The sequence below is a fragment of the Myotis myotis genome, unplaced genomic scaffold (genome assembly GCF_014108235.1).
Source record: "Myotis myotis isolate mMyoMyo1 unplaced genomic scaffold, mMyoMyo1.p scaffold_m19_p_3, whole genome shotgun sequence".
Taxonomy (NCBI): Eukaryota; Metazoa; Chordata; class Mammalia; order Chiroptera; family Vespertilionidae; genus Myotis; species Myotis myotis.
Window position 1 is genome coordinate 26,714,498 of NW_023416335.1, and position 26,416 is coordinate 26,740,913.

At 40.5% G+C, this 26,416-nt stretch overlaps 1 protein-coding gene across 9 annotated transcripts in view; it reads right to left on the bottom strand.

Annotated features, from left to right (window-relative positions):
* CUL4A (cullin 4A) overlaps window positions 1-26,416 on the bottom strand; it is a 72,778-nt gene that overhangs the window by 45,246 nt on the left and 1,116 nt on the right. For 6 of the 9 annotated variants that reach the window (XR_004966074.1, XM_036299558.1, XM_036299555.1 and 3 more), the window contains exons 2-7: window positions 26,113-26,228; window positions 12,247-12,350; window positions 6,085-6,154; window positions 4,730-4,803; window positions 885-1,047; window positions 242-331 (exon numbers count right to left, since the gene is read on the bottom strand). Coding sequence is in view for 7 of the 9 variants with exons in the window: in XM_036299558.1 (XP_036155451.1) it covers window positions 242-331; window positions 885-1,047; window positions 4,730-4,803; window positions 6,085-6,154; window positions 12,247-12,350; window positions 26,113-26,228 (617 nt within the window). In the remaining 2 variants the exon portion in view is untranslated. Of the gene's footprint in view, window positions 1-241; window positions 332-884; window positions 1,048-4,729; window positions 4,804-6,084; window positions 6,155-12,246; window positions 12,351-22,736; window positions 22,826-24,697; window positions 24,769-26,112; window positions 26,229-26,416 lie in introns of those variants that run through there. The other 3 variants (XM_036299557.1, XM_036299559.1, XR_004966075.1) reach the window with 3 other exon arrangements.

The following is a 26,416-nucleotide window of genomic DNA, read 5'->3' on the forward strand; positions in this document are numbered from 1 at the left end:
TTATTATTATTATTATTACTATTATTATTTGGAAGGAGGGCAAAAATGTTTCTACAGGAAGTTAAATCCTTACTATAATAAGAATGAAGCTCATTACTGGGGATTTCAGCTAGATTATAGATTTCAAAAAATTTTCAATAAAATGTTTGCATGTGTAAAAAGACAAACATTTAGAAATTACACTTAGATGCACATCTATAAAAATGAAATAAGGCAATTCAGAAACACTTCATTGTCTCACCTCTCTTTCTTGCATTAACCTTTGGCCTTCTGCAGCATATAAACAATTAGTTTCTTCCAAAAATTTCAGTTCAAATGAATCTTTATATACCTAAGAAATGAGCAGAGTTAATGAACAATTATAGTAAACAAAACTACCTTTTGAAGTGCTGATGTACCCCAAATTTTGAGGGTGCAAGGCCACTGTGACCTGCACTAATTCCTTCACTGAAGCGTCTCAGGCCAGCTCAGCTGCCTCCTATGTAGCTGACCCCAGAGGCATAGCTGACTTCTGCTTAGCTGACCTTGGTCAGCTGATTCCTGGCTGGCTGACCTCTACTCAGCTGACGGGGGCAGCCTAGACCACTTTTACTGCTCTCCTCTGAGTGCCACCAGGCCCTTGTCCTTTATCTAGGCAGTATTGGGTCCATGTTGTAAGGGGTCTTTCCTACTGTGGCTCTTGGTGTGGTATTAGCCCGAGTCATTCTCCTTCTAGTGGTTAAAAAAAAAAAGCCATATTTTCAATAAATACTTCTGTGATTTCATTTTTTGCACTTAAATCTTTGATATGTCCATGTATTTTGGTGTAAGTAGTTAGGCAGGGATCCAATTTTTTTCTTCTACACTGAAAAGTTACTCGTAATTTAGAACAATAAGATGTTTACCTGAAGATCAGAGAGCATACTCAGCAGACTTCGCAATAAGCTTCGGTCAACAGCTTCACCATTTCTTTCTTGTTCAATCAATAGCAGAATTCCATCAATAGTTTTACTCTGAACCATTTTATCACTAATAATATGGTTTCTAAATAGTTCTAATCCCATATCCCTGAACAAACAATAAAAAAGTAAACTATATTTTAGTTTCACTTTATAGAAATTTTACGTGAAGCTCTAGCTACATTATATCATCCAAAGTCTGTTCATTTGCTAATTCTCTAAATCCAAGTGTCAAGATTTTTTAATTTTCATTTTGGGCCAGTCTAACTGTGCCTTGTATTTCCTTCTTTATCAAGACTGTTATGTTTTCCTGGAGTGGGTCAGGCAACTGTTACATGAGGAATGTTGAGGCATTACTAGGTCAGACATGTCATTGAAAGTATCTTGCAAAAACCTGCTATCCTCAGCCCGCAATTCACACCATTCTTCCTGGGCATGATCAGAGATGCTCAAGGCTTCAGGAACCTACCCTGCTCCACTGCCCTAATCAGCCCCTCCATGTCCTTTCCTTTTCCATCTCTGTTCCCTCTACAGAGCTATTCCTCTCTGACACTTCGTTCTCTCCTTTATTTGGCCCTTTCAATGGGCGAACTGACATTAAAATATGACTTTAAGAGTCCATCATACTTCTTCAGCTCACTGCCTGAGGAATTTAGGAGGAAATTTAGCTGTCAGCTACTATCCACAAAAACCATGTGATAACAAAAGGACTCTATGCTTTGCCAAAACACCTCTCCAAATCCCCTAGGTGCCAAATACAGAGGAGGCCAAAGTTCAGATCCCTGAGCCCAGCCAGGTCTCCTGAATGGGCAGCTCAGGGGCAGTGGTGGTGGTGGGTAGTACTAACGGTGAGTAGTGGTGGTGGTGGTGACGGTGTTGAGTAGAGAGTAGTGAGCAGTGGTGGTGATGGTGTGGCAGCAGTGGTACTAATGGTGAGTGGTAATAGCAACAAGCACTACATATGCTGGGTGGGCGTGCGTTCTAGGGAGCCCTGTCTGTGTTGGAGAACCTTCTCCTCCTTCACTGTGTTCCATAATCACAATGGCCTTGTCCTGTTCCCTGGAGGAGCTGCAGATCAGTCTTCCATGAATTTCAAAGACAGAGCAGTAAAGCCCAGTGGGCAGCATGTGGGCTCAAGCCAGTCACATGGGCTTGAATTTGCCCTCCCCTTACCAACCCTCCCCCGATGCTTGCTGTGACTCTGAGGCAAGGAACTTAACCTCTCTGTGCCTGTCCTTCCTTAACACTAAATGGAGATCACGTGAATTGTTGTACATCTGTGAAATAATTCACATTGGGCCAGGCAGGTACCCAGTGCATAGGAAGTTATCAGTCCACTAGAATCTTCTTCCTAAAATCTAAATCTCAGTTTAAGGCTTCAGGAGCAGCCCACCAACATCTGCCAGGGTATCTCATCAGCTTCATCTCTCTGATTCTCACATGTTCTGGGCATGCTGCTGTCCTGTCATCAGAGTGGACTTCTTTCCTCTATTGTCTCTTTAGCTACCTAACCACTCCTGCTCATTCTGCAGAGACTGGGCCCAGGCGTGCCACTTCTCTCGTCTTTCCCAGTGAGTCTCCCACACCTCACCGTGATTCTTGTACTGTACTATCGTGCTCAGTTTTTCTGCATGTTGCAGTGGACTGAGTGTGGTATGGTATACTTTATACTATAAGCAACGTTCATAGCCTATGTTATAAACTACATTTATAAATTAAGAATTCAGGTTGGGTAACCTGACAACCCAGGTAGAGCAAGTTATCTGAACTCTGTGATTCTGTTTCTCCACATATAACATGGAGACAATAAGAGTCATTCTTTATAGAGCTGTTCTAAGGATTAAGTGAATTAGTAGATGTTGAAGCACTTAGAACAGGGCTTTGTACAGAGTAGAAGCTATGCAATTTGCTGTTATCAGTTTTACCATCCTTATCATTTCTCTGAATAAAGGCTATCTTTTCTGTGCAGTGTCTGCCTTATTGCATACATGCGTGGATATCTAGCATGAGAAATGTAGAATTCAGAGGAACAAAGGGGGAAAGGAGTATTAAGGAAGGGGAGAGTTTCAATAGTGTCTAAAGCTATACAGATGTCAGGTTATCCTATATAATGAAAACCTAATATGCAAATCGACCTAATGGAGGTATGACTGGTAGTATGACTCGCACTGACCACCAGGGGGCAGATGCTCAATGCAGGAGCAGCCCCCTGGTGGTCAGTGCGCTCTCACAGGGGGAGCGCCGCTCAGCCAAAGCTGGGCTCATGGCTGGCAAGTGCAGCAGCAGTGGCGGGAGCCACTCCCGCCTTCGCTGTAGGCAGGCAGTAAGGAGCAAGGGGTCATGGACTGCTAGAGCCCAGGACTGTAAGAGGGATGTCCGACTGCTGGCTTAGGCCAGATTTACAGGAGGAGAGAGCCTAAGCTGGCAGGTGAACATCCCCCGAGGGGTCCCAGACTGCAAGAGGACACAGGCTGGGCTGAGGGACCTGTCCCCCATGCCCCTCCCCCAAGTGCATGAATCTTGTGCACGGGGCTTCTAGTATAAAAGAAAGAGGGGAAAAAAGTGACTATGGGATCTGGTAACCAAGAGATCACTGACGTCTAAGGCAAGAGCAGTTTCCATGTGGTGAAAGGAGAAACCACATTGTTTCGGGTTAGGGTGAAAAGATGGTGAGAAGTTGGAAAAGAAAGCAATTTTTTTAAAAGAACTCAGGTTTAAAGGTAATGAGAAAGTACATCAATTCTCAATGGGAGAAGGAACTTCTGCATCAACAAAGGAAGAACCCAAGGATGGGATTAAGGGCAGGCTTTTGTTAATGTCAGTTAGGGCTTCTTGGAGGCAACTCTGGGGAGACTTAGGGCAGGTGGGCAGAGAGGTGAAACACATTAGCAAAGGCTGTGGAAGTCAGTGACTAGGGACAATATTTATACCATCTTTCATCTTTGAAAGATGATGTATGATGAACAGACTGAAATGACAGACCTCAATATCCTGAATAAAACTAGGCCCCAGTGCCCTTGGATAGTCAGTAAGATGGAGGTTTTGGGGTGTGTATGTGTGTGTGTGGGGGGTGGGCGCGCACGGGCTCAGGGCTCATAACTTCGCCTGCAGTTGTAGTCTTTCTCACGGTTTCACCAGACCACTGGAGAGAGCCATGCCAAGTCAAACACCAGCCATCAGAGAGAGTATAACTGAGTTCTTCTCCCTCATAGCAGAGGTGAGATGTGTGTGATCACTGGCTCCAGAGATCCTTAAGTCCACAGCTGTTATAGAAACGTAGCTTCATACAGTACTTCCATGCTTGCCTGATGCCTCTGCTGGGACATTCAGTGCAAGCTGGGGGACATGCTAGAATTTGCTCCCCTAACTCGGCCTGCCCCATCTTCACCCTGTCACCTTCACTTGTGATGGAGATGCTCTAGGCCAGTGGTTGGTAAACTCATTAGTCAACAGAGCCAAATATCAACAGTACAACGATTAAAATTTCTTTTGAGAGCCAAATTTTTTAAACTTAAACTATATAGGTAGGTACACTGTTATTAACTTAATTAGGGTACTACTAAGGCTTAGGAAGAGCCACACTCAAGGGGCCAAAGAGCCGCATGTGGCTCGCGAGCTGCAGTTTGCCGACCACGGCTCTAGGCCTAGATGTGTGCACTAGAGATTTAGGCTGACATAAAGGATCACAGACAGCTGACTACATATGCCATCAAATTAACCAGCACAAGACAAGTCAAACGTGTGGTTTCAGGCACAGTAGCAGATACAGCTATACTGACTAGAACACTCACCAGATGGAAGGAAGCATGGAATTCTGAAGTACGTAAGTGCGATCCAAAAACAGGAAAATACTTCTGATCATGATCTGGAAATTAGAAAAGAACTTACTTTATTTACGTATCTTACTAACAAAATATTCAAGATTAGGCCATTTGTACTATCATTATGCTAGGTACCTCAAATCTAATAACTGTTTCTTGATGAAAGATGTTTTCCATCAAGACCCTTATGATTTATCCACCCCCCCCCATGTTTGTTTTTCATCGCCTTTATCCAGAAAATCCGATTGCAGGGATTTAAAGCATTTAGCCTAAAGGATACCTTTGAAATTTGGTTATTTCCTAACATGTGATAAATCTCATTAGACTGGGGAGATGCTCTAAGCTTTCTAAACAATTAGTTCTTGTTACATTAGAATGAGGCTCTTGGCCAGTGTATGTATTGGACTGTACTCTGCAAGCAGAGCGAGGAGGATGCAGCCGCTCCCTTTCCCGTGCTAGCATGCATGCTGTAACCCTGTAATTCTCCCATCACGGAACTTACCAGACTATTGTAGAGGTTCACTTACACACGTAAGCAAAACCTTTCCAACAGACTTTTATCTATTTCTACCATCTACCAGGTGCCTGGCCCAGAACAGACACACATTCATTAACCCCTACTTACTTCATTTAGGAAACAAAAGAATTCAACCTACTTAGGAAAGCCATTGATACTATCTTTTCTCTCACTTACATAATAAACAGCCTGGTCACACTAAAAACTCATATACATAAAATCAAATCAGAATCAATACATCTATAAAGTCTAAGATTTTGGATGTTTAGTTATAGTAAAGTTCTGGAATTCAGACTTATCGGTCATAAGCTGGGATTAAGGAAAAACTTATTGACCCATTCAGGAATTATGAGTACTGTGAGCTATCATCTGTCAGGTTGGGCTGAAGGCCAACTTAGCAGCCAGCTGTTCTGGAAGAGCAGAGTTCACCTTCTCCGATTTTCTCTCCTCTGTTGTCCAACTACGTTGGAGCTGGAGAGCAGCATTTGACCCCAAAGAGAATCTTGAACAGAACTTCCCTATTTAAGCTCACATTCTGGCCCTTCTACCTTAGTTAGGTGAGGGAAGATGGATGAGACTGGTGCTTTGATGAAAAAAAAGGAAAAAGAAAAAAAGAAACAACAACAACAAAAGATAGCTGGATTAAAAGAGGACACATACTCCCAGCTACTAAAATGTCTAACTAAACCAGAGGCAGACAAAGACCAAAGGGGAAACGACATCTGACATAAAAAGCAGTACTGATGAAGAGTCAGGGAGAGTGCACCATATATAAAACTAGCATTAATAGAAAAGTCAATATGCTTACCATTTGTCTGCAGTGATCTTGCCAGCATGTGTTAATCTTCTTTAAAAACAAAACACTATCTAGTGAGTCTGTGCAGACCTGCTAAGGAAAACTTTAGAAATCTTGGGCAATTTATTGCAATTTTAACTTCAGTTCTCTTCACCACAGAATACTACATACATATCAGTTAATAATTAGAATACTACCAGAGCAAAAGTTCAAAAACCATAAACGCAGTTTTTCTAATTTCCACATCTCATAACTTAGCTGTCATTATCCCTGACTGCACTCCCCCGTTTTTCATTTTTCACCTCCCCTCCTTTCCGGTTTCCCTTCCTGCTGGCAGCACTTTACTGCCTTATTACTTTCAGAGCCCTGCCAGCTGAAGAGAACCACCAGGTCAGAGGCTTCCTGGGCCTGGGCGACGGAACCAAAGGCCCTACCCCACAAAGGGCAGAACATGACCTAATCTGTACCTGAGCTCCTGGAGACCCTGTCCCAGTGGGGAGGAAGCAGGTCTATTATTAATAGCACTGAGGGATTGGCAGCCGCAGGGAAATTGCTGAGGTTTAACTTTAACCTCTAGTCTCAATGAAAACTGACAAGTCACATTCGCACACCAAAGTAGGAACACTCTCAGCTTGACTCCTGGAGTATGTTTTCCAAGAGACACTCAAAATGCTGTTCATAGAGCGGGGGGGAACCTGAATGCTGGGCCCTAGAGCAAACCATGGATAAGTGCCTTGAGTACGGCCTTCACAGGTTTTTGCAAAGACCAAGAATTATAAATGTCTGCATACTAATTGATAGTTTACAAAGCACTTTTCATACTTGTGCTCATTTAATATTCTAACAGATGAACAAAAACAGCTTGTTGAAGTGGAAGGACACAGGTTTCCTGGGCATCAGGCCAGCTCTACACTTCTCAGCTCTCTGACACTGGACAAATGATGAACTTCCCTAGGCCTTAGTGCCTCCATGTGGAGAACACATTCCTGAGAGCTACTGTGAGGTTACACATAAAATTCTTAGCATGTAGTGAGGAGAAAAAACATACCAGCTAGAGTGTGACATGTAAAATCAGATAGTCGTTGGAAGTCTTCAGCGGGTGAAGGTCTGACAGCGGGAGGGGTAGCCAGCAGAGGATAGGACACCAGCCAGGACTTTAGGAAGGGGACAGGTGATCTAGAGAGCAGTGGATGGACTGACGGGCACATCTGAATCCTTGTCACACCCGTAAGGGTAGCTGACCACAACCACAGCGGTCCTGGCCAAATCTTAATTTCTCTTGAGGCTTTGCCAATACATTAAAAATAGTCAGTCATAGCAAAGACCTAATATGTCAATGGTTAACAAGTCATCCTGGAAGAACTCTGTTTTCAGACTGTCTGAAAACACACACACACACACACACACACACACACAGAATCAGTCACAAGCACATTTAGACAGGTGCCACCATGGAGACCCAGCAGCTCTGGCACCGTGCTGGACAGGAGGCACTTGCCCTGTGGTCGACACCCTGGCAGGTTTCCACAGGCTGCCAGTCAGACAGTCTGCAAGGCTGCACAGGGATAAACCCACACCAGCCAACCTGACACCACTGGTTGGCTCAGGTGCTGCAACTAAGCAAGGCACAGCTCTATCTGGTGCAGGGTTTCGTTAGGATAGGAAAGTCCAATATGAGGGGTTCCTTAAACAAAAGATACTTTTCTTTAAAGAGCTGGGTAAAATCAATATACATCTTTAATAACTTTTTGCCATTTCCTGTGGAAAAAGTATGAAATGTAGGCTAATACCACACAGTGAGGCATCTATTGAGCTCCACTCTTCTAAATATCCAAACCAACTCCAGACCTGAAGCTATAACAGTAGCCACAAAGCTGTACATGATTACTATCAGGATTTAAGATATACAGGCATGCTGAGGTTTGTCAACAGTTTATTCTTCAGAGAGGTTCTCCAACAGCCATCCTTTTTATCTTTTCAGAGAAGAGCCAGTCCTAGTTGAAGAATCAATATGGTCTACTATGGGTGAGTTAGGCAAGTCTTCAAATAACAACAAAAAAATCCAGTGGCAAAATGCTCATAATATACCAAGGAAAAAACTCTATGTATCTGCGATTACAGTGATCTAAAACAACAAGGATAGTAGTTACCCTGGAGAAGAGAAGTGGCAGGCCCTGTTTTTGCCCACATTTTCTAAACCAGGTATCCAGCTTTTCTAATCCCAGCAGAGAGAGTGACACCTGAGTTGTCCTTGCAGCAGGGGACAAAGCAGGAGATAACAATGGTCCCGCATCACAGACCAGCAGTGGTTACTTACCACCAGACACCCCTCACCTAAATTAGGTCCCCTTGTCATCATCGCTAAGAATAACATTATTTTTCATAATAATTACCCAAGTTCACATTCTACAGTATTTAATTACTGCCTCCCTCATTAGTCTACAAAGCCCATGGCAGCAGGAGCTATGTCATGTTCACCTCTGAATCCTAGCACTAATCCGGGGCCACTCACATGCCATGTGGTCTTGGGCCTTCTGGCTTATGAGGGTACCTGTAACTTGGAGCGCTGTGCAAATGTTTGAAGCTTAGTCTACTGCCCGCAAATGCTCCATGCATGCTAACTGCACACCAGTCCAGTAAGTATAAGCTGAAGGTCTTTATATAAAGAAGCTCAAAACCTACTGTCATCAGCACAGATTATAGATAGGTTTAGAGGTAATGGTGCGGCTTCATGATTTCCCTAACAGCAAAGACTTCATTTCCTTATGCATCCTTCTGTTCTGAGGACTACACTGTTTTTGTGTGTGACTGATCACCGATGCCGCATGCTAATTAGCATTTCTGTGACTAAGAAAATCTGTACAGCTGTAAAACTGAATCAGGAGAAGGAAAAAGTGACTTCTGTCTATAGTTGTTTACAGATTTAGATTCTGAGGACAGTTTGCTATTTTATTTTATTATTAATATATTTTTATTGATTTCAGAGAGGAAGGGAGAAACATCAATGATGAGAGAGAATCATTGATCTGCTGCCTCCTGCATGCCCCCTACTGGGGATTGAGCCCACAACCTGGGCATGTGCTCCTGACAGGAATCGAACCCGGGACGCTTCAGTCCATAGGCCGATACTCTATTCACTGACCCAAACCAGCTAGGGCTAGTTTGCTATTTTAGAACTCCTCATGAATCAAGTGTAGGTACACAGCATTACTTCTTTCTATACTGTGTGATGCTTGCTTCAGCCTAGGCTGCTTATGGCTGAGGTGTGCATGTGTAGGGAGTTTCCTCTATGTTGGGGAAAGGCATATCACCAACAGCAGGTAACTTATTTTGAAAGTGCAGAATTAATCAAACATATTAACAAAGGAATGGATATGGTAACCTAGGAGAACAGCAGCAGATGACTTAATTCCACAGGCATCCTGTGTACCTGATCTGTTTAACCTCTGAAGGGCTTCCTGAAGTCTCCCTGAATTTTTATGCTGGCCTAAACAGCAGCATGCAATCAATATACAGTAGGTAGCAATCCTTGAATCTTAGAAAGTAGAGTTACATGAAACACTGGAATATCCCAGAGCAAGAGACATCTGAATATGCTTAACTTAGAACATTCCTGGCCCAGTGAGAATCTGGGCATTTGCAACAGCACTAACACTTGGCCACTGTTAAGACCAGGATAGGTTATATAACTTTCAGCAAGAACAAAACTCTGAAGGCAGGACTGTGTCGCTCATCATCTACCTCTATCTCTAATGCACCATGCCATACTCTTGCCTGCACAGGCAGGCTGGCTGTTCTTTCTTTACATCCCAATAGCTTTTAAAACCCTCACTACATTCCTTTGTAAATGAGTATCTTTCTGATTCTGTCAATCCCATTGGAGTTTAAGTTCTGAAGGGCCAAAATCACATTTCATTCACGTTTACTTTTCTCAGGACCTAACATTACCTAACATTATGTGGTAAATATTTAATAAATGTGTACTATCTCTGGTCTGTCAATCTACTTCATCATTCTGTCAAAATGATTTTCCTAAAACACAATCTAAATACATTGGGTTCTTGCTTTAATAACCTGTAAGGATTCTGATGCTCATAGATTTAAGTTCAAATCCTTAATGGTGTACACAGATTCAAATCAAGTTGCAACTTAGCATTACAGCCTCAAACTTCACCAATTCTTCCAGGTTATAATCAGATCACACTCCTCCAGGTTTTCATGAACACCCTTTCATACTCTGCTTTCCGATGCCTCTTCACTCTCTAGCTGGCTAGAACCTACTCATCCTTTAAGATACAATTCAAGTGTTACTTCCTCTGGGAAGCTGTGCCCCAAATGCTTCATGTGTTGTAGTTCCTGTACTTGACTCTAACCATTCAACATTTTGAATTTCGATGCCTCACATTAATAAGGCACACGTTTCATCTATAGTGTGTCTCTTTTTCCTTTCTTCTTTTATGAAATGGTAATTCTTATAATCATGGCTTTGTACAGCATCTAGGAAATATGGTAATTCCCTTGCACCTATCACAGTGTTATTACTTCTTGGAGGGTAGAAATTAGATATGGCAATCATTTTTCTAATTTCTAGTAGACAGGAAATACTTGTTGAATGAGTGAGTTAATGAACACATTCATGTTATCCATAGGATAGGATTAACTGGCAGGATAATTTGATCAGGTAATAAAAAAGCAGTCTTCAAGTAATCTGGGACAACTGGATTAGGACAAAGTTACATCAGCTCATTCTTGCGAGTTCCTGTCTTGGAGAGAAGGCTTGGGAATATGCTGATGACTTCCAGCAAGCCTGGGAGTCAGGCTAATTTTCAGATGCCAACATCCTGAACATGGGTTCTAGGACCCAGTCCCCGGGATTCCAGAACTGTGGCACCAAGGCGCTGAGTGTATCTCCAGCGGGTCCCCCTGAGACGTGGTACACACTGGCCAGATTCCAAAAAGCCTAAAGTGTTGTCACTATTAGGACAGAGCTTTGCCAGCTAATATGGTAGAGGTATACTTACAGATGTCAATATAATAGAACAAGAATTGACATCACTGACCCATTTATAAGGGAGAACTACAAATATTATCCTAAACTGAGACATCTCACTGTGGACCTGGACTTCATCATCATGATTAATAAAGAGCCCCAATGCCAGACAACAGAACTGCTGCAAACTGCCAAGGGAGATTTCAATGAGCTCTAAATGCTTCAGTTTCTCAATGGAAGGGAAAAAAAATTCTTTCAGCTGAAAAAAAATCTAGAAACAAGTATACTCCAATTATCTAATTTCACAAACGAAGAAACAGAGGCCCAGAAAAGTGCAGTCACAAGTAGACTGTCTTCAATTTTAAGTCCACTTTCTGATATGTGGTTGGCTATAGTAATGGAAGGGAGCTGGGGAACTAGATGGAAGCCAGATGGTAAGCAACTGTCTACAAAATGCTAAGGAGCTCCGAGTTTCCCTGGCAGTCATAGAGTCACAGATGGCAAAATTAGTAGCAAAAATTTACATTGTCCCTGCCTATAACTTCCTCCCCTTGATTGTGGATCACCCAGAAGAAGCAAACAACCATGTTGTCAGAGAGGTGACCTCGTGACAAGAAACCAAGGGTGGCCACAGGGCACTGAGAGGGGGCTCGGTTCTGTAACTGAGTGAATTCTGTCAACATCTGTGAGTCTGGAAGAGGAGCTGACCACCGGACCAGAGACACCTTGATTTCAGCCTGAGACCCTGAGCAGAAAACCCACTGAGCTAAGCCACTATTCTTGACTATACTTTATGAGCTGGCAAATGGGTGTTGGTTTACATAGCCAAGTTTGTGGTAATTTGTTACATATCATAGAAAACTAACACAGATGGGTTTTTATAAGAACTCAGACTTTAAGACATTTTTTAGAACTTTTCCTAAATACTTAACCAGATCCTATGAAAGGACACTGTTTTGCTTTGACCAGATTAGCAAAATGATATAAATTCTACTTAAAGAAAATCTATTATATTGGGTCATATGAAGCAAATTTAAGGTTTCTGTTCTGTAAATAAAAGGGAATTTAAAAAGCCATTTAAAAAATATTAAGGATACCCATTAGTTCTTTATCCTATTAATTAATGTTCAGTTTCACAATATTTAGGTAACAAATAGAAACTTCATGAGACAACAAAAGGATATTCTCTAAACTGAAGAATTTGTGCTTGGACATGATCTTCACAGACCTGGCGGAGCTGCTTGTAAAGCGTTGGGGAAACTTTATGAGAACAGAGGTTTTCAACAGCCTAAAAACAAAAGGAATAAATGAATTATTCACTATGAATAACAAGTGAGTTCTTTCTTAAAAACAACCCTATTTGTATATATAGCTATAATCATAACAGAAGCACTTACATAATTATATGTAGCTGTGATCATTTACATGAAGCCTCCTCCCCCATATTTATGTAATCTACAAATAAACTATTAGGTTTTAGGGAAATTACTGTTGGAACACTGGAACCCAGTATGAGTTTGGTAAAAAAGATACTTCACAATAGTTAATATTGAACACAGACTCAACAGCAACCCTATGACAGCCCCATGACACCTAGGATCCCAGTTGGTGTACCTGTATCCTATTTGAGCATCTCGCAATGTTTCTAGATGTTTTAATTCATTAGTCTGAGGCTGGAGCCACAGGAATGTGTGAATTTATTGGATGATATGAAATGAGAGTATGAAATCATAGCTCCAGACTCTCAGTGAGCACCTTCCGGGAAGGTGTGGTGTATTATGAGCTTCTAAAACCAGGTGAAACCATTAATACTGATCGCTACCGACAACACATAATCAATTTGGACCACGCTTTGATTGCGAAACGACCAGAATGGCAGCAAAGTAATTTTCCTTCATGATAACACACCATCACACACTTCAAAACCAGTTAAAGACACCTGAAAAGATCTTGCCTGGAAAGTATTAACCCACCCGCTGTATTCAACAGACCTTGCTCCTTCAGATTACCACTTGTTCCCATCAATGGCACACGCACTTTCTGAGCAGCACTTCAAAACGTACGAAGAAGTGGAAAACTGGGTCCCTGAATGGTTTGCCTCAAAACAAGAAAAGTTCTATTGGGACGGTATTTACAAATTACCTGAAAGAGGGGGAAATGTGTAGCTAGAGATAGACATTACTTTGAATAAAGCACTTTTGATGTTTCTCTTGAAATTATCGTGTTTTCTTTGATTACAAAATCTGCCATTATTAACCAATACACCTAGTACGTATTAACTTAAATTAAGGAAATACAGTAATTACTACCATGTAAAACACATGGATTTTTACAAGGGTCAAAAGAGAATGTGGGCCCTATTGAGGTGTGGCTCAGTTGGTTGGGTGTTGACCTGTGCACTGAGAGGTTGACAGTTTGATTCCAGTCAGGACACATGCCTGGTTGTGAACTTGATCTCCACTAGGGGTTGTGCAGGAGGCAGCCAATCAATGTTCAGTTGTCACATGGATGGTTCTCTCTCTCTTACCCCTCTCCCTAAAAGTCAATAAAAAATCTTTTTACAAAGTGTGGAATGGGAGAAAAACCAAGATGGCGGCATAGGTAAACACCGGAGATTGCTGCCGTGAACAACCACTTCAAAAATACAACTAAAAGACTGAACGGACATCACCCAGAACCACAGGAAGGCTGGCTGAGGGGAAATTCTACAACTAGAAGGAAAGAGAAAAGCAAACCGAGGAGGCTCAGTGCAGAAGTAAAATACAAAGGTGCGGAGGTGGGTGCGGAGCGGGCTGGCGGCTGAGGGCGCAGTGGTCATTTTCAATCAGAAGGGAGTCTCAGGCTCTGGGCTCCAGTTCCGGGCGAGTCTCTGGGGACCCAGACTCAAACGGGAGAAGTGGGACTGTCTGGCATCTGTCGGAACTCGAGGGCAGCTTTCTCTCCGAGGTTTGCAGCGGTTGCTGGGACACTGAGAGGCAGAGCCTCTGGGGACAGGACTGAGAGCAGCCATAACTGCTTGCTCCACCCGCTCTGTTGATCCCCTGGGACCCGCCCTGCCCAAGCCCTGCACAGAGGCATTTGTGGGGTAGCCTCAGGCAAAGGCTAGAGTAGCACCTCCCTAGAGGAGAGTTCTCCCACTGCAGACACAGCTGATTCTCACAGCCAGTTGGCCTGGAGGTCAAATCCCCCCCCCAGTATTACCTACAACAATCAAGGCTTAACTACAACAAAACTGCGCACAAAGACCACAAGGGGGTGCACCAAGAAAGCATAAAAAATGCAGAGACAAAGAAACAGGACACAAATGACAGAAATGGAGGATATAGAGTTCAAAACCACACTTTTAAGGTCTCTCAAGAACTGTCTAAAAGCCGCCGATAAATTTAGTAAGGCCCTCGAAAAGACTGGTGAGACCGCCGATAAATATAGTGAGATCCTCAAGAAATCCAATGAGACCCTCGATGTTGTGATAAAGAACCAACTAGAAATTAAGCATACACTGACTGAAATAAAGAATATTATACAGACTCCCAACAGCAGACCAGAGGAGCGCAAGAATCAAGTCAAAGATTCGAAACGTGAAGAAGCAAAAAACACCCAACTGGAAAAGCAAAATGAAAAAAGAATCCAAAAATACGAAGATAGTGTAAGGAGCCTCTGGGACAGCTTCAAGCGTACCAACATCAGAATTACAGGGGTGCCAGAAGATGAGAGAGAGCAAGATATTGAAAACCTATTTGAAGAAATAATGACAGAAAACTTCCCCTACCTGGTGAAAGAAACAGACTTACAAGTCCAGGAAGCGCAGAGAACCCCAAACAAAAGGAATCCAAAGAGGACCACACCAAGACACATCATAATTAAAACGCCAAGAGCAAAAGACAAAGAGAGAATCTTAAAAGCAGCAAGAGAAAGAAACTCAGTTACCTACAAGGGAATACCCATACGACTGTCAGCTGATTTCTCAACAGAAACTTTGCAGGCCAGAAGGGAGTGGCAAGAAATATTCAAAGTGATGAATACCAAGAACCTACAACCAAGATTACTTTATCCAGCAAAGCTATCATTCAGAATTGAAGGTCAGATAAAGAGCTTCACAGATAAGGAAAAGCTAAAGGAGTTCATCACCACCAAACCAGTATTATATGAAATGCTGAAAGGTATCCTTTAAGAAGAGGAAGAAGAGGCCGAAACCGGTTTGGCTCAGTGGATAGAGCGTCGGCCTGCGGACTGAAAGGAACCAGGTTCGATTCCGGTCGAGGGCATGTACCTGGGTTGCGGGCATATCCCCAGTAGGAGATGTGCAGGAGGCAGCTGATCGATGTTTCTCTCTCATCGATGTTTCTAACTCTCTATCTCTCTCCCTTCCTCTCTGTAAAAAATCAATAAAATATATTTAAAAAAAAAAAAAGAAGAGGAAGAAGAAAAAGATAAAGATACAAATTATGAACAACAAATACGCATCTGTCAACAAGTGAATCTAAGAATCAATTGAATAAATAATCTGATGAACAGAATGAACTGGTGATTATAACAGAATCAGGGACGCAGAAAGGGAATGGACTGACTATTCTTGGGGGGGGAAGGGGTGTGGGAGATGCGGGAAGAGACTAGACAAAGATCGTGCACCTATGGATGAGGACAGTGGGTGGGAAGTGAGGGTGGAGGGTGGGGTGGGAACTGGGAGGAGGGGAGTTACGGGGGGAAAAAAGAGGAACAAATGTAATAATTTGAACAATAAAGATTTAATTAAAAAAAAAGTGTGGAATGATGACAATAATTGCATAATAACAATAAAAACAACCTTTCCCCTACATTGTGTCTTGCTACTGAAATAAGGGATTTCTATCTACATTGTGTTTTTACATCTTTCACATCTTTTCTCAAAGTCTTCAATTCCATCACTTGTAGTCATATCTTTATATATTTTCTTTAAAAAATCTAGGATAACCCTCCCCTGGTTAAAACTGGTTTAGGGCATATTACCACTAGTAAAGCAATGCTATAGAAGCACTTTGCAGCAAGCTAGCCTAAATTTGTCAATGAATTGCCCTTCCTGGAATAGATTTTATAACAAGGGCTACAAACAAAAGACAAAGAAGGACTCAGAAATTTCACTCTGGGTGCTTATGTGAAGAAAATAAAACACTAATTCGAAAAAAATATGTGCACCCCTATGTTCACTGCAGCATTACTTACAATAGCTATCATGTGCAAGCAACCTAGGTCCATGGATAGATAAATGGATAAAGAGGAAGTGAGAGCCCTAGCCAGTGTTGGTCAGTGATTAGAGCACTGGACCGAGCACCAAAAGGTCATGGGTTCGCTTCCTGGGTCAAGGGCACCTACCTGGGTTGCAGCTTCAATCCCAAGCCCCCGTTGGGGCACATGCAGGAGGCAACTAATTGATGTGTCTCTTCCACATCAGTGCTTCTCTTTCTTCCTTCACCCCCTCTTTAAAAATCAATGGAAATGAGATACACACACACACACACACACACACACACACACACAGGAACAGTATTCAACCTTGAAAAAAGAATGAAATCTTGCCATTTGTGACAACATGGCTGGATCTAGAGGGTATTGTGCTAGGTGAAATAAGTCAGAGAAAGACAAATATTGTATCATTTCACTTATATATGGAATCTAAAAAGGATAAACAAATGAAGAAACAAAATAGGCTCACAGGTACAGAGAACAAACTGATAGTTGCTGCGGGTGGTAGGGAATGAGCAAAAAGGTAAAGGGGATTAAGAGGTACAAACGTATAAGTCACAGGGATGTAAAACACAGCATAGGGAATACAGTCAAGAATATCACAATAATTTTGTATAGTGACAGGTGATTATGAGACTTATTGAGGTAATCACTTTGTAGGTATATACATGTCAAATCACTATGTTGTATACCTAAAACCAAAATAATATTGTATATCAACTATACTTTAATTAAAAAGAACTTTATATTCCAGAATTAAATGTTTTTTAAAAAGGACAAGGAATACAACTATGTTATCTTTAATCACTATAAGAAAATGCAATGTATGTGGGAGGGGCAGGGGGAAGGTATACATTTGAACAGGTTGTATGAGCCCAAAGACTATTAGAACAAGAATACCTTAGCCTCTATACTCTGGGAAAAGTCATTTAAATTATCTACACATAATTTTCTACTGCTTGCAACTACATTTTTTTTTTTTTTTTTTTTTAAATATATTTTATTGATTTTTTTTACAGAGAGGAAGGGAGAGGGATAGAGAGTTAGAAACATCGATGAGAGAGAAACATCGACCAGCTGCCTCCTGCACATCTCCCACTGGGGATGTGCCCGCAACCAAGGTACATGCCCTTGACCGGAATCGAACCCGGGACCCCTCAGTCCGCAGGCCGACGCTCTATCCACTGAGCCAAACCGGTTTTGGCCGCAACTACATTCTTATTTGAAGCTTATATAAATATTGTGAGTTTTGGTTAAAAGTTTATAATATATTCTAAGTCTTTTTCCAAGTACATTAACTTAGCAGCACTAATGAAGCCTTTCATAATTTTATATACTTCATTACACATTTTACTTATGAAATAAAAATGATAGGTTTAAGAGATATACTACTTCAATATATATTAATTTCTCTCTTGTTTGGATTTAATTCTCAATAACAAGATATAATACTAAAAAACAAACAAACTGAGTCTTATTTGGCACATACTATTTAACATGAAGCACCTGAGATTTATTTTTTAAAATTGAGAATCTGGAGACCTCGTAAAACAACTAGCCAAACCCTGAGGTGACCCAGTTTTGCTGTGGGTGCCGTCATTTCTCCATGTCTTTTGCTGAGTCACCGCTAGTGTCTTCATGTTACAGGCACCTCATTACCTTAGAAGAGAGAGGGCAGCCCTGCTCTCTACCCACACTGGCAGGGATTGTGGCAAACTTTTCTGTAGTTACAAGGAGCAGCACAACCCAGGAATCCTCCCTTCCTAAAACTAGTTTTGGAGATTTAGTCATGTTCTGAGGTTTAGATGCTTTCTCTAGGTATAGAGAGTACTGAATCTGACCTGTATTGTGTGTTTCATATTTGGGTGCTATTGCTGTTCACTTTTTAAAGAGCCATCGTAGAGAAAAGAATTGGAGGTAGGGAAAAGAACTGGAGGTAGGGAAGCAGTAGCAATTGGGGCCTACTTTTATTAGGATAAAGATGTTTTTCTTGTATCAACTTAGCCAAGTGGGAAAACTGTACTTGTCTGAATTTTTACATCACAGCTGCTCTCTAATCAGGTCTGTCATGTCACTGCGCCCGAGTTCTTCAGATGGCTGATTGTATTAGGACAGACTGGTGTATTAAAGCAAAACAGACAAGCACATCAATGTCCACTGCTTGTCTATTTTAGTGTCAAACCCTAACTCCCAAGTGCACTCATTACTGCTAAAACAAAATGCTTCCCCTCAAGTGTGGAATACCAAAACAGGATATTAAAGTGAGCGTTGGGGTAAAAAGAACTATGAAATTAGGGTGTACCAATTCTGGAAGATTGTTTTATGTAAAGATTTTTAGGGTTAGAAAATTGAGACAAGAGAGAAAAAGGAGTGAAACATTATCACAGGTAAGGAGTGAAAAACCATAAAGAGAAATAGCAGATAAGTATAAGAGTTATTTATGTAGAGCAAGGGGAAAAATTAAAAACACTTGTCCCTGGGGAAACCACACCCCTGGTCGTTATCATAACGAAAGATATGCTGGCTGGAGCACAAGGCAAAACTCACACTCTTCATTTCACAGTTAACAGGCCAGTACAGTGTTCTTAGTGATGTGAGTAGTTCAGAATTGGACAATTTCCCTTCACAGCAATGGTCCCTTGCTAAGCAATAAACAGTTGTGAAGATGGACCTGACTCAAAAGCAGGCCTATTAAGTTACCAGCTTGCCACACAAGGAGAAGGTGTTAAAGGGCTCTACCCCTCCAGCTTCCTACCTCTAAGAAATGAGTTAACAATGTAAAAACTAAATCAGGATTAAAATCTGAGTGAAGGGATAAATTTTGAGAGGGAAGTCCCATAGAATGAGAGCTTTGAGGAAAACCAGGGGCCATTAGTGTGGCCCCTGAACAAGGATGACACGAAAATTCATGAAGCGTTCCATATTAAAACAAACAAACAAAACTAGTCTGAAATCAACATGTATCCTTCCTCTGAAACCCTTCTTAAAAATGTAATCTTCAGTTTTTTGTTGTCTCATTAAGCCGACAAGTAGGGCTAAAACATACAGACAGCCCTGGCTAGTTTGGCTCAGTGGATAGAGAATCGGCCTGCAGAAAGAAAGGTCCTGGGTTCGATTTCAGTCAAGGGCACATGCCAGGGTTGTGGGCTCGATCCCCAGTACAGGGCATGCAGGAGGCAGCCAATCAATGATTCTCTGTCATCATTGATCTTTCTCTCCCTCTCCCTTCCTCTCTGAAATCAATAAAAAAGAAAAAGAAAACATACATAAGACACACAAATATACTTTCTTCAGCAAGTAGTGATTACAAATTTAAACTCAAGTCTTCCAAACCAAACAGAAAAGGTCTCCGCATTCAAAATATTCTCCTCCTTGTATTACAGAAGGAAAATTACTATGGGTGTTATGTGCGTTTACTTTTTCATCATCAGACTTTGAATCTCCTTTACCAGACAAGAATAAAATAACAAACAAACAATAGGCAAGTTTCAACAGACACACGGTAATTATTTCTCTTTCTAGGAAGGCCCTAAAGTGTCTGTATGAGGGAGAGGATGCCCTGACAGGCAGGTAAGAGACCTTGACAAGGAGATACTAGACCTCACTTTGAGGAAACTATTCAACATCAAAACATAAGAGATTCTGCATCCTGAAAATCATCCTGAAAACTTCCTTAAAAAACAAAAATGAAACGTTGGTGAGAATTGTTACTTTCACGTAAGAGTCTTTGACAAAATATATACCCCACCAACTCAGCAAAAATTTAAGACTTTATTTTGAAACACCAGGGCAGATGCATTGTCTGACTACTTTATCAGAGATCAGAATAATGCAAGTGGTCAATAATTTCACAATGACATCACTTACTATTTCTAACCCATTTGCTTCCATAAGATCTGAGCAGCTCACTATAGAAATAGTACTTCTCTCTGAGTGATCAGGAGCCTGCCTATGCACATGCCCCTCCATAAGGTGATCAACTGATCCCCACATGGGCCCTCCTGAGATATTCCCTGGAATGTGTGATGCCATTTGGGGTAAGCATTCTCAGTCCTGAGGATCATAAGTCACACACATGGACACTTAGGGCTTCTGAAAGCACTACTTATGATACTATGTATGCTGACTATTATGAGACCTATCACTGGGTAAAAGGTACGGCAAAGTCCCTCTACTAGGAAAGTGATACTAGACAATCAAATCTCCAGGAAAGGAGGAATAATAAGCCCTCGCTCTAAGATATAATATTTTATTAAATTAAAAACCTATGAGCGTTTAGACACTGGTAAGACTCTTACTTCTGGTAAAGATGAAGTAAAGAAACTAGACTAGCCCAGTCAGTGTGGTTCAGTGATTGAACACTGATCTATGACTAGGAGGTCAAGGTTTGATTCCAGGTCAGGGCACATATCCAAGTTGTGGGCTCCATCCCCAGCAGGGGTGTGTGTAGGAGACAGCGGATCAATGATTCTCATCATTGATGTTTCTATCTCTCTCCCCCCCCTCCCTTTCCCTGTGAAATCAATAATAATAAAATATATATATATATTTTAAAAAGAAACCAGACTAACCCTTCTGCCTGAAATAACCAACCAACCAACCAAACGAACAAACAAAAAAACCCACCAACTCACAAAATATACAAAACAGCAATTTTTCAAAGCAGTGCACATTGGTCTATGAAAGACAGTGAACTCTGGAAGACGGGAAACAAACAAACCCCAACTGCTCTCTTGCTTCCTGCATCTAGTGCAGCGGTTCTCAAACTGTGGGTCATGACCCCTTTGGGGGTCGCACGACCCTTTCACAGGGGTCGCCTAAGACCATCGGAAAACACATATATAATTACATATTGTTTTTGTGATTAATCACTATGCTTTAATTATGTTCAATTTGTAACAATGAAATTGGGGGTCACCACAACATGAGGAACTGTATTAAAGGGTCGCGGCATTAGGAAGGTTGAGAACCACTGCTCTAGAGTTTCCAGGCTGCAGAGCAGGTGCCCTGAGCTGAGGATCAAGCCAGCAAGACGAAGCCCAGAGGGGAGAGATGCAGCCAGAGTGGAGCTTGGATATGTGCAGAGAGACCTCAAGGGTATTCAGCAGAGCACTGACCAGCACAAATGTGTGACGAAAATAGCTGAGGCCAGGGAAGGAACCACCAAAAAAGTTTAGACAATAGTGTCTGGTGCTCACACAGGGCCTGGAATGGCACCTTCCCATTTGCCAGATTAGAAAACCACAGGACAGTGGGTCTACTCAGGAAGGTTTTGCCTCAGTAGTTGGGGCAGTTAACCCTAGACAAAATACTACTCTAGTCTTACCTAACAAATCTTAAAAGCAAGACTTTAAAAGATCAAACAGTTTCCAATAATTTAACTATGTTTGGAACAAAGCTGGAAAACATTTATAGGAATACAAAAATACCACAGGAGTCAAAATTCACAATGTCAGATACCCAATCAAAGATGATCAGACATGCAAAGGAAAATACAACCCTTATAGGGGAGAAATTCAATCCATCAAAAGCAACCAGAATTGACAGAGATGACAGAATTGCAGGCCAGGAATTCTATAAAACAGGTATTACAATTATATTCTATGTGTTCAAAAGTTAAGTAGAGACAGAAAAGATACTGTAATGACTCAAATTGAACACCTAAAGAGTAAAACAACTCATGACTTGAAAATTACACCAAATGGTATTAATAGCAGACTAGACACTGCAGAAGCTTAATGAACTTGAAAAAATGGATAACCTGAGTAGTTCTATTATCTACTAACGAAATTTGTAGTTGAAAATCTTTCCACAAAGAAAGCCAAGATAGCTTCACTGGGAAATTCTCTCAAGTATTTAAGGAAGAAATAACTCCAATTCTATAAAATTATTCTAGAAAATAAAAAGGAGGGACCATTTCTAACTCATTTATGAGGCCAGCATTACTCTGATATCAAAACTAAAGACATTATAAGAATAGAAAACAACACACCAATATCCTTTGGTATCACAGATGCAAAAATTAACAAAATGTTAGCAAACTGAATCCAACAATACATGAAAATGATAATACCTCATGACCAAGTAGGATTTATCCCAGGAATACAAGATTGGTTTAACATTTGAAAAATCAATAACGTATATGAGCATAACCAATGGACACAGTAGGGAGGCGAGGGCATGTGCTGGGGGGTGGGAGTGGCTGGGGAGAGGTCAATCAAGGAGACTCCTGTAATACTTTAAACAATAAAGATTTAAATTAAAAAAAAATCAATAATGTAATAAATGAAAAAAAAAAAACACAACAAAAATTATCTGAACACCTCAATAGTTGCAGAATTTGTCACTCTCCAACATGTATTTTTGATAAAAATTCTCAGCAAACTAGGAATAGAAAGGAACTTCTTTAACCTAATAATGGCTATTTTAAAAAACCCACAGTTAACATACTCACTGATGAAAGACTGAACACTTTCCTCCTAAGATCAGGAACAAGACAGGGATGTCTGCTTTTTTCCAATTCTCTTAACCATACTAGAGGTTCTAAATGGTGCCATGAGGCAAGAAAAGGAAATAAAAGGTACGCAGATTAGGAAGAAGTAAAACTATCTCTATTCACAGATGACATGATTGTCTATGTAAAAAATCTGATGGGATCTACAAAAAATTACTAGCTATAAGGTTAGCAAGATAGCAGTATACAAGATCAATATATAAAAATCATTTGTATTTCTACATACTAGCAAGAACCAGAAAATGAAATCATGCCACCATTTATAACACATTAAATACATAAAATAAGGAATCAATTTCACATAAGATATACAAGACCTATACACTGCAACTAGAAAACATTGCTGAAATTAAGGAAGACCTAAATAGAAAGCTGTCCCTTGTGACCAATTGGCAGACTCCACATGGTCAAGACATCAGAATTAATTCTTCCCACACATATCTATAAATCGACATATCCCCAATCAAAATTCTAGTAGGCTTTATGGTAGAAATTGATGAACAGATTCTAAAATTCATATGGAAATACAAGAGACCCGGAATAACCAAAACAACTTTGAAAAAGGATAAATTTGGAGGGCCAACGTTCCTAATTTTGAGACTCATTATACCCAAACATATATCGACAATGATTTTTGACAAAGGAGCAAAAGCAGTTCAATGGGGGAAAGGACTCTTCAATAGCAGGGGTGGGGAACCTTTTTTCTGCCAAGAGCCATTTGGGTATTTATAAAATCATTCTCAGGCCACACAAAATTCTCAACTTAAAAATTAGCCTGCTATATTTGGTCAAATATTTAATTAACTTACCCCTAATGCCTTTGGAGGGCCAGACCAAATTATTTTGTGGGCCTTATTTGGCCCTCGGGTTGGGCATTCCCCACCCCTGAACAGGGAAGACATTTAATTTAGATTTATAACTCACAACACATACAAAAACTCACCCAAAACAGATTATAGACCTAAATATAAAACCTAAATTCCTAAAATGTCTAGAAGGAAATACAAGATAAAATCTTTATGATCTTAGTTTAGGCAAAGTTTCTAAGATTGATACTAAAAGCACAATCCATAAAAGACCAAACTAATACATAGACTTCTTCAAAACTTAAAACTTGTTTTCTGAAAGACATAATTGAGAAAATCAAAGGAAAAGTTGTGTGTGGGGGGGAGCAGAAGGGTAGTGAATGGTAAAGGGGGTCAAATATATGGTGACAGAAGGATATTTGACTTTGAGTGGTAAACACGCAATGTAATATACAGATGATGTATTATAGACTTGTAGAACAACAACAACAACAACAAAAAAGGACAAGCTGCACTATTTGTAAGGCAAATATCCAGTATAGGACTTGTACCCAGAATACACAATAAACTCAAGCAGAACATATAACAAACTCATACAAAATAAGCAACCCCATAAAATATGAGCAAAAGATCTGAACACAAACTTTATTTAAAGAAGGTATAGAGAATGCAAATGGTCACCTAAAAAGATGTTTAGTATCACTAGGGAAATACAAATTTAAATCACGATGAAACTGTACTCCATACTCACTGGAATAGCTAAAATGGAAAAGACAGACAATACCAAATGCTGGCAAGGATGTGGAACAACTTGAACTCTCATACACTGCTGGTAAATATGCAAAATGCTATAGCCATTTTGAAAAATAGGAAATGTCTTATAAAGTTATATATACACTTTCCACATTACTCTGACAACTTACTTATAGATATTTACCCAAGGGGAATGAGAATATGTTCACAACAGCTTTATTCATAACAACCAAAAATTGGAAACCCAAATGAGCATTAGCTGGTGAAACGGTAATCTTTGTGGTATCCCTATCACACAGCAACAAAGAAACAATTTACTGCCACAGTATCCATGAATCTCACCCGCATCATCCTAAGTGAAAGAAGCCAGGTATAAAAGATTGCGAAATTCATGATTCCAGTTAGATGAGATTCTAGAAATGGCAAAATATACGGACAGAAAGCAAATCAGTGACTGCCAAGGACTGGAAATCAGGGGAGAGGACTGAATGCAAAGGGGCCTCAGGAAACTTTTTGGAGGGATGGAAATTGTCTATCTTGTGATTGTGGTGGTGGTTATACAATTGTATACATTTGTTAACACTCATTGAAGTACATAGTATATGAAAATATACATTAAAAAAGTTAACTAAAACATATAATAACCTCACACAAATTTAAGACAAAGAAGGGACCATCAAACTGTCAAAAGTAATCTTCTGCCGAAACCGGTTTGGCTCAGTGGATGGAGCGTCGGCTTGCGGACTGAAGGGTCCCAGGTTCGATTCCGGTCAAGGGCATGTGCCTTGGTTGCGGGCATATCCCCAGTGGGAGGTGTGCAGGAGGCAGCTGATCGATGTTTCTCTCTCATCGATGTTTCTAACTCTCTATCTCTCTCCCTTCCTGTGAAAAATCAATAAAATATATTAAAAAAAAAAAAGTAATCTTCTTTGGGTGGCGGGAACATGGGTAGTTTTAATTTTCTTCTTGGCACTTTTTTGTGGTTTAAAATTCATGCCTCTTAATAGGAATTGTGATATCATATTGCTACCCAAAATGTAGATATTAAGACTACTTAACAAATGTTATTCTTTAAAAACAAGATACAGTGTCAGAAAAACCAGCCTACTTGTAAATAGAATATCCAAATAGTAAAATTACTTTCCATCATTTTTCTTATGTTAGAAATGGAACAGCATTACTTTAAAATGTAACAAAATTTATTTGCATGTTTTAATATCAGCAAGTAATCACAAAACACAATGAAGTAGGGGGAAAATCTATTAACAAGTGAAACTATAATAAGGGTCTTCTATATAACATAATAGAATTATAACATTAATTTGCTGCATATTTGGAAAATGTTAAGTCACGTGGCTCTTAGAAACACATCTCTCTCCTGTAATGGGATAACTTTAAATATCTTTCTAGGAGCTTAAGCCTGAAAATAAAATAAAAAATCTCACCACCACCAAAAAATGAGAACACTCATTGATCTGGGACATGCTGTCATAGGATTTCTACTGTTCTTGTTGGAGGTAAATATTGCATTTCTATTATTCCCTTCACTGTTGACTCAGAAACAATACCAGGACCACGCAATCCAAATCTGCATCACATTTCACTGGAGTTGGGGAGCTGTGTTTGTTTAGACAACTATAAACACCAGGTAAGTGAAAGACAGGAGGCTGGCATCATCATGTCTTACAGTTCTCCCCATCTAAGAAAATTCCAGGACTCTAATAAGCTCAGCTTTGTTGTCACTGGTGGAGCCTTACCTGGTAGAGCTCTTCCAGGTTGTATCTGATGGAGGTACTACCTTGTATGGCTTTCACTGCCTCATGAAGCTTCTGCCAGGTGTCCTGAGTGTAGTTATCGGGCAACTTGGGTCTGTCTGTAAATCCAGATAGTCAGTGGTGAATGAAATCCATGCTAACAGTCATACATCTTTCCAAAAATGGTCTACAAAAACGTACTTTAAGAAACACAGAAATTAGCTTTTTTTCTCATACAAAGTATTGTATTTATAAATGTGTTACATTACAGACACTCTGCAACCACAGTACATTCGTCTTGCTAAAT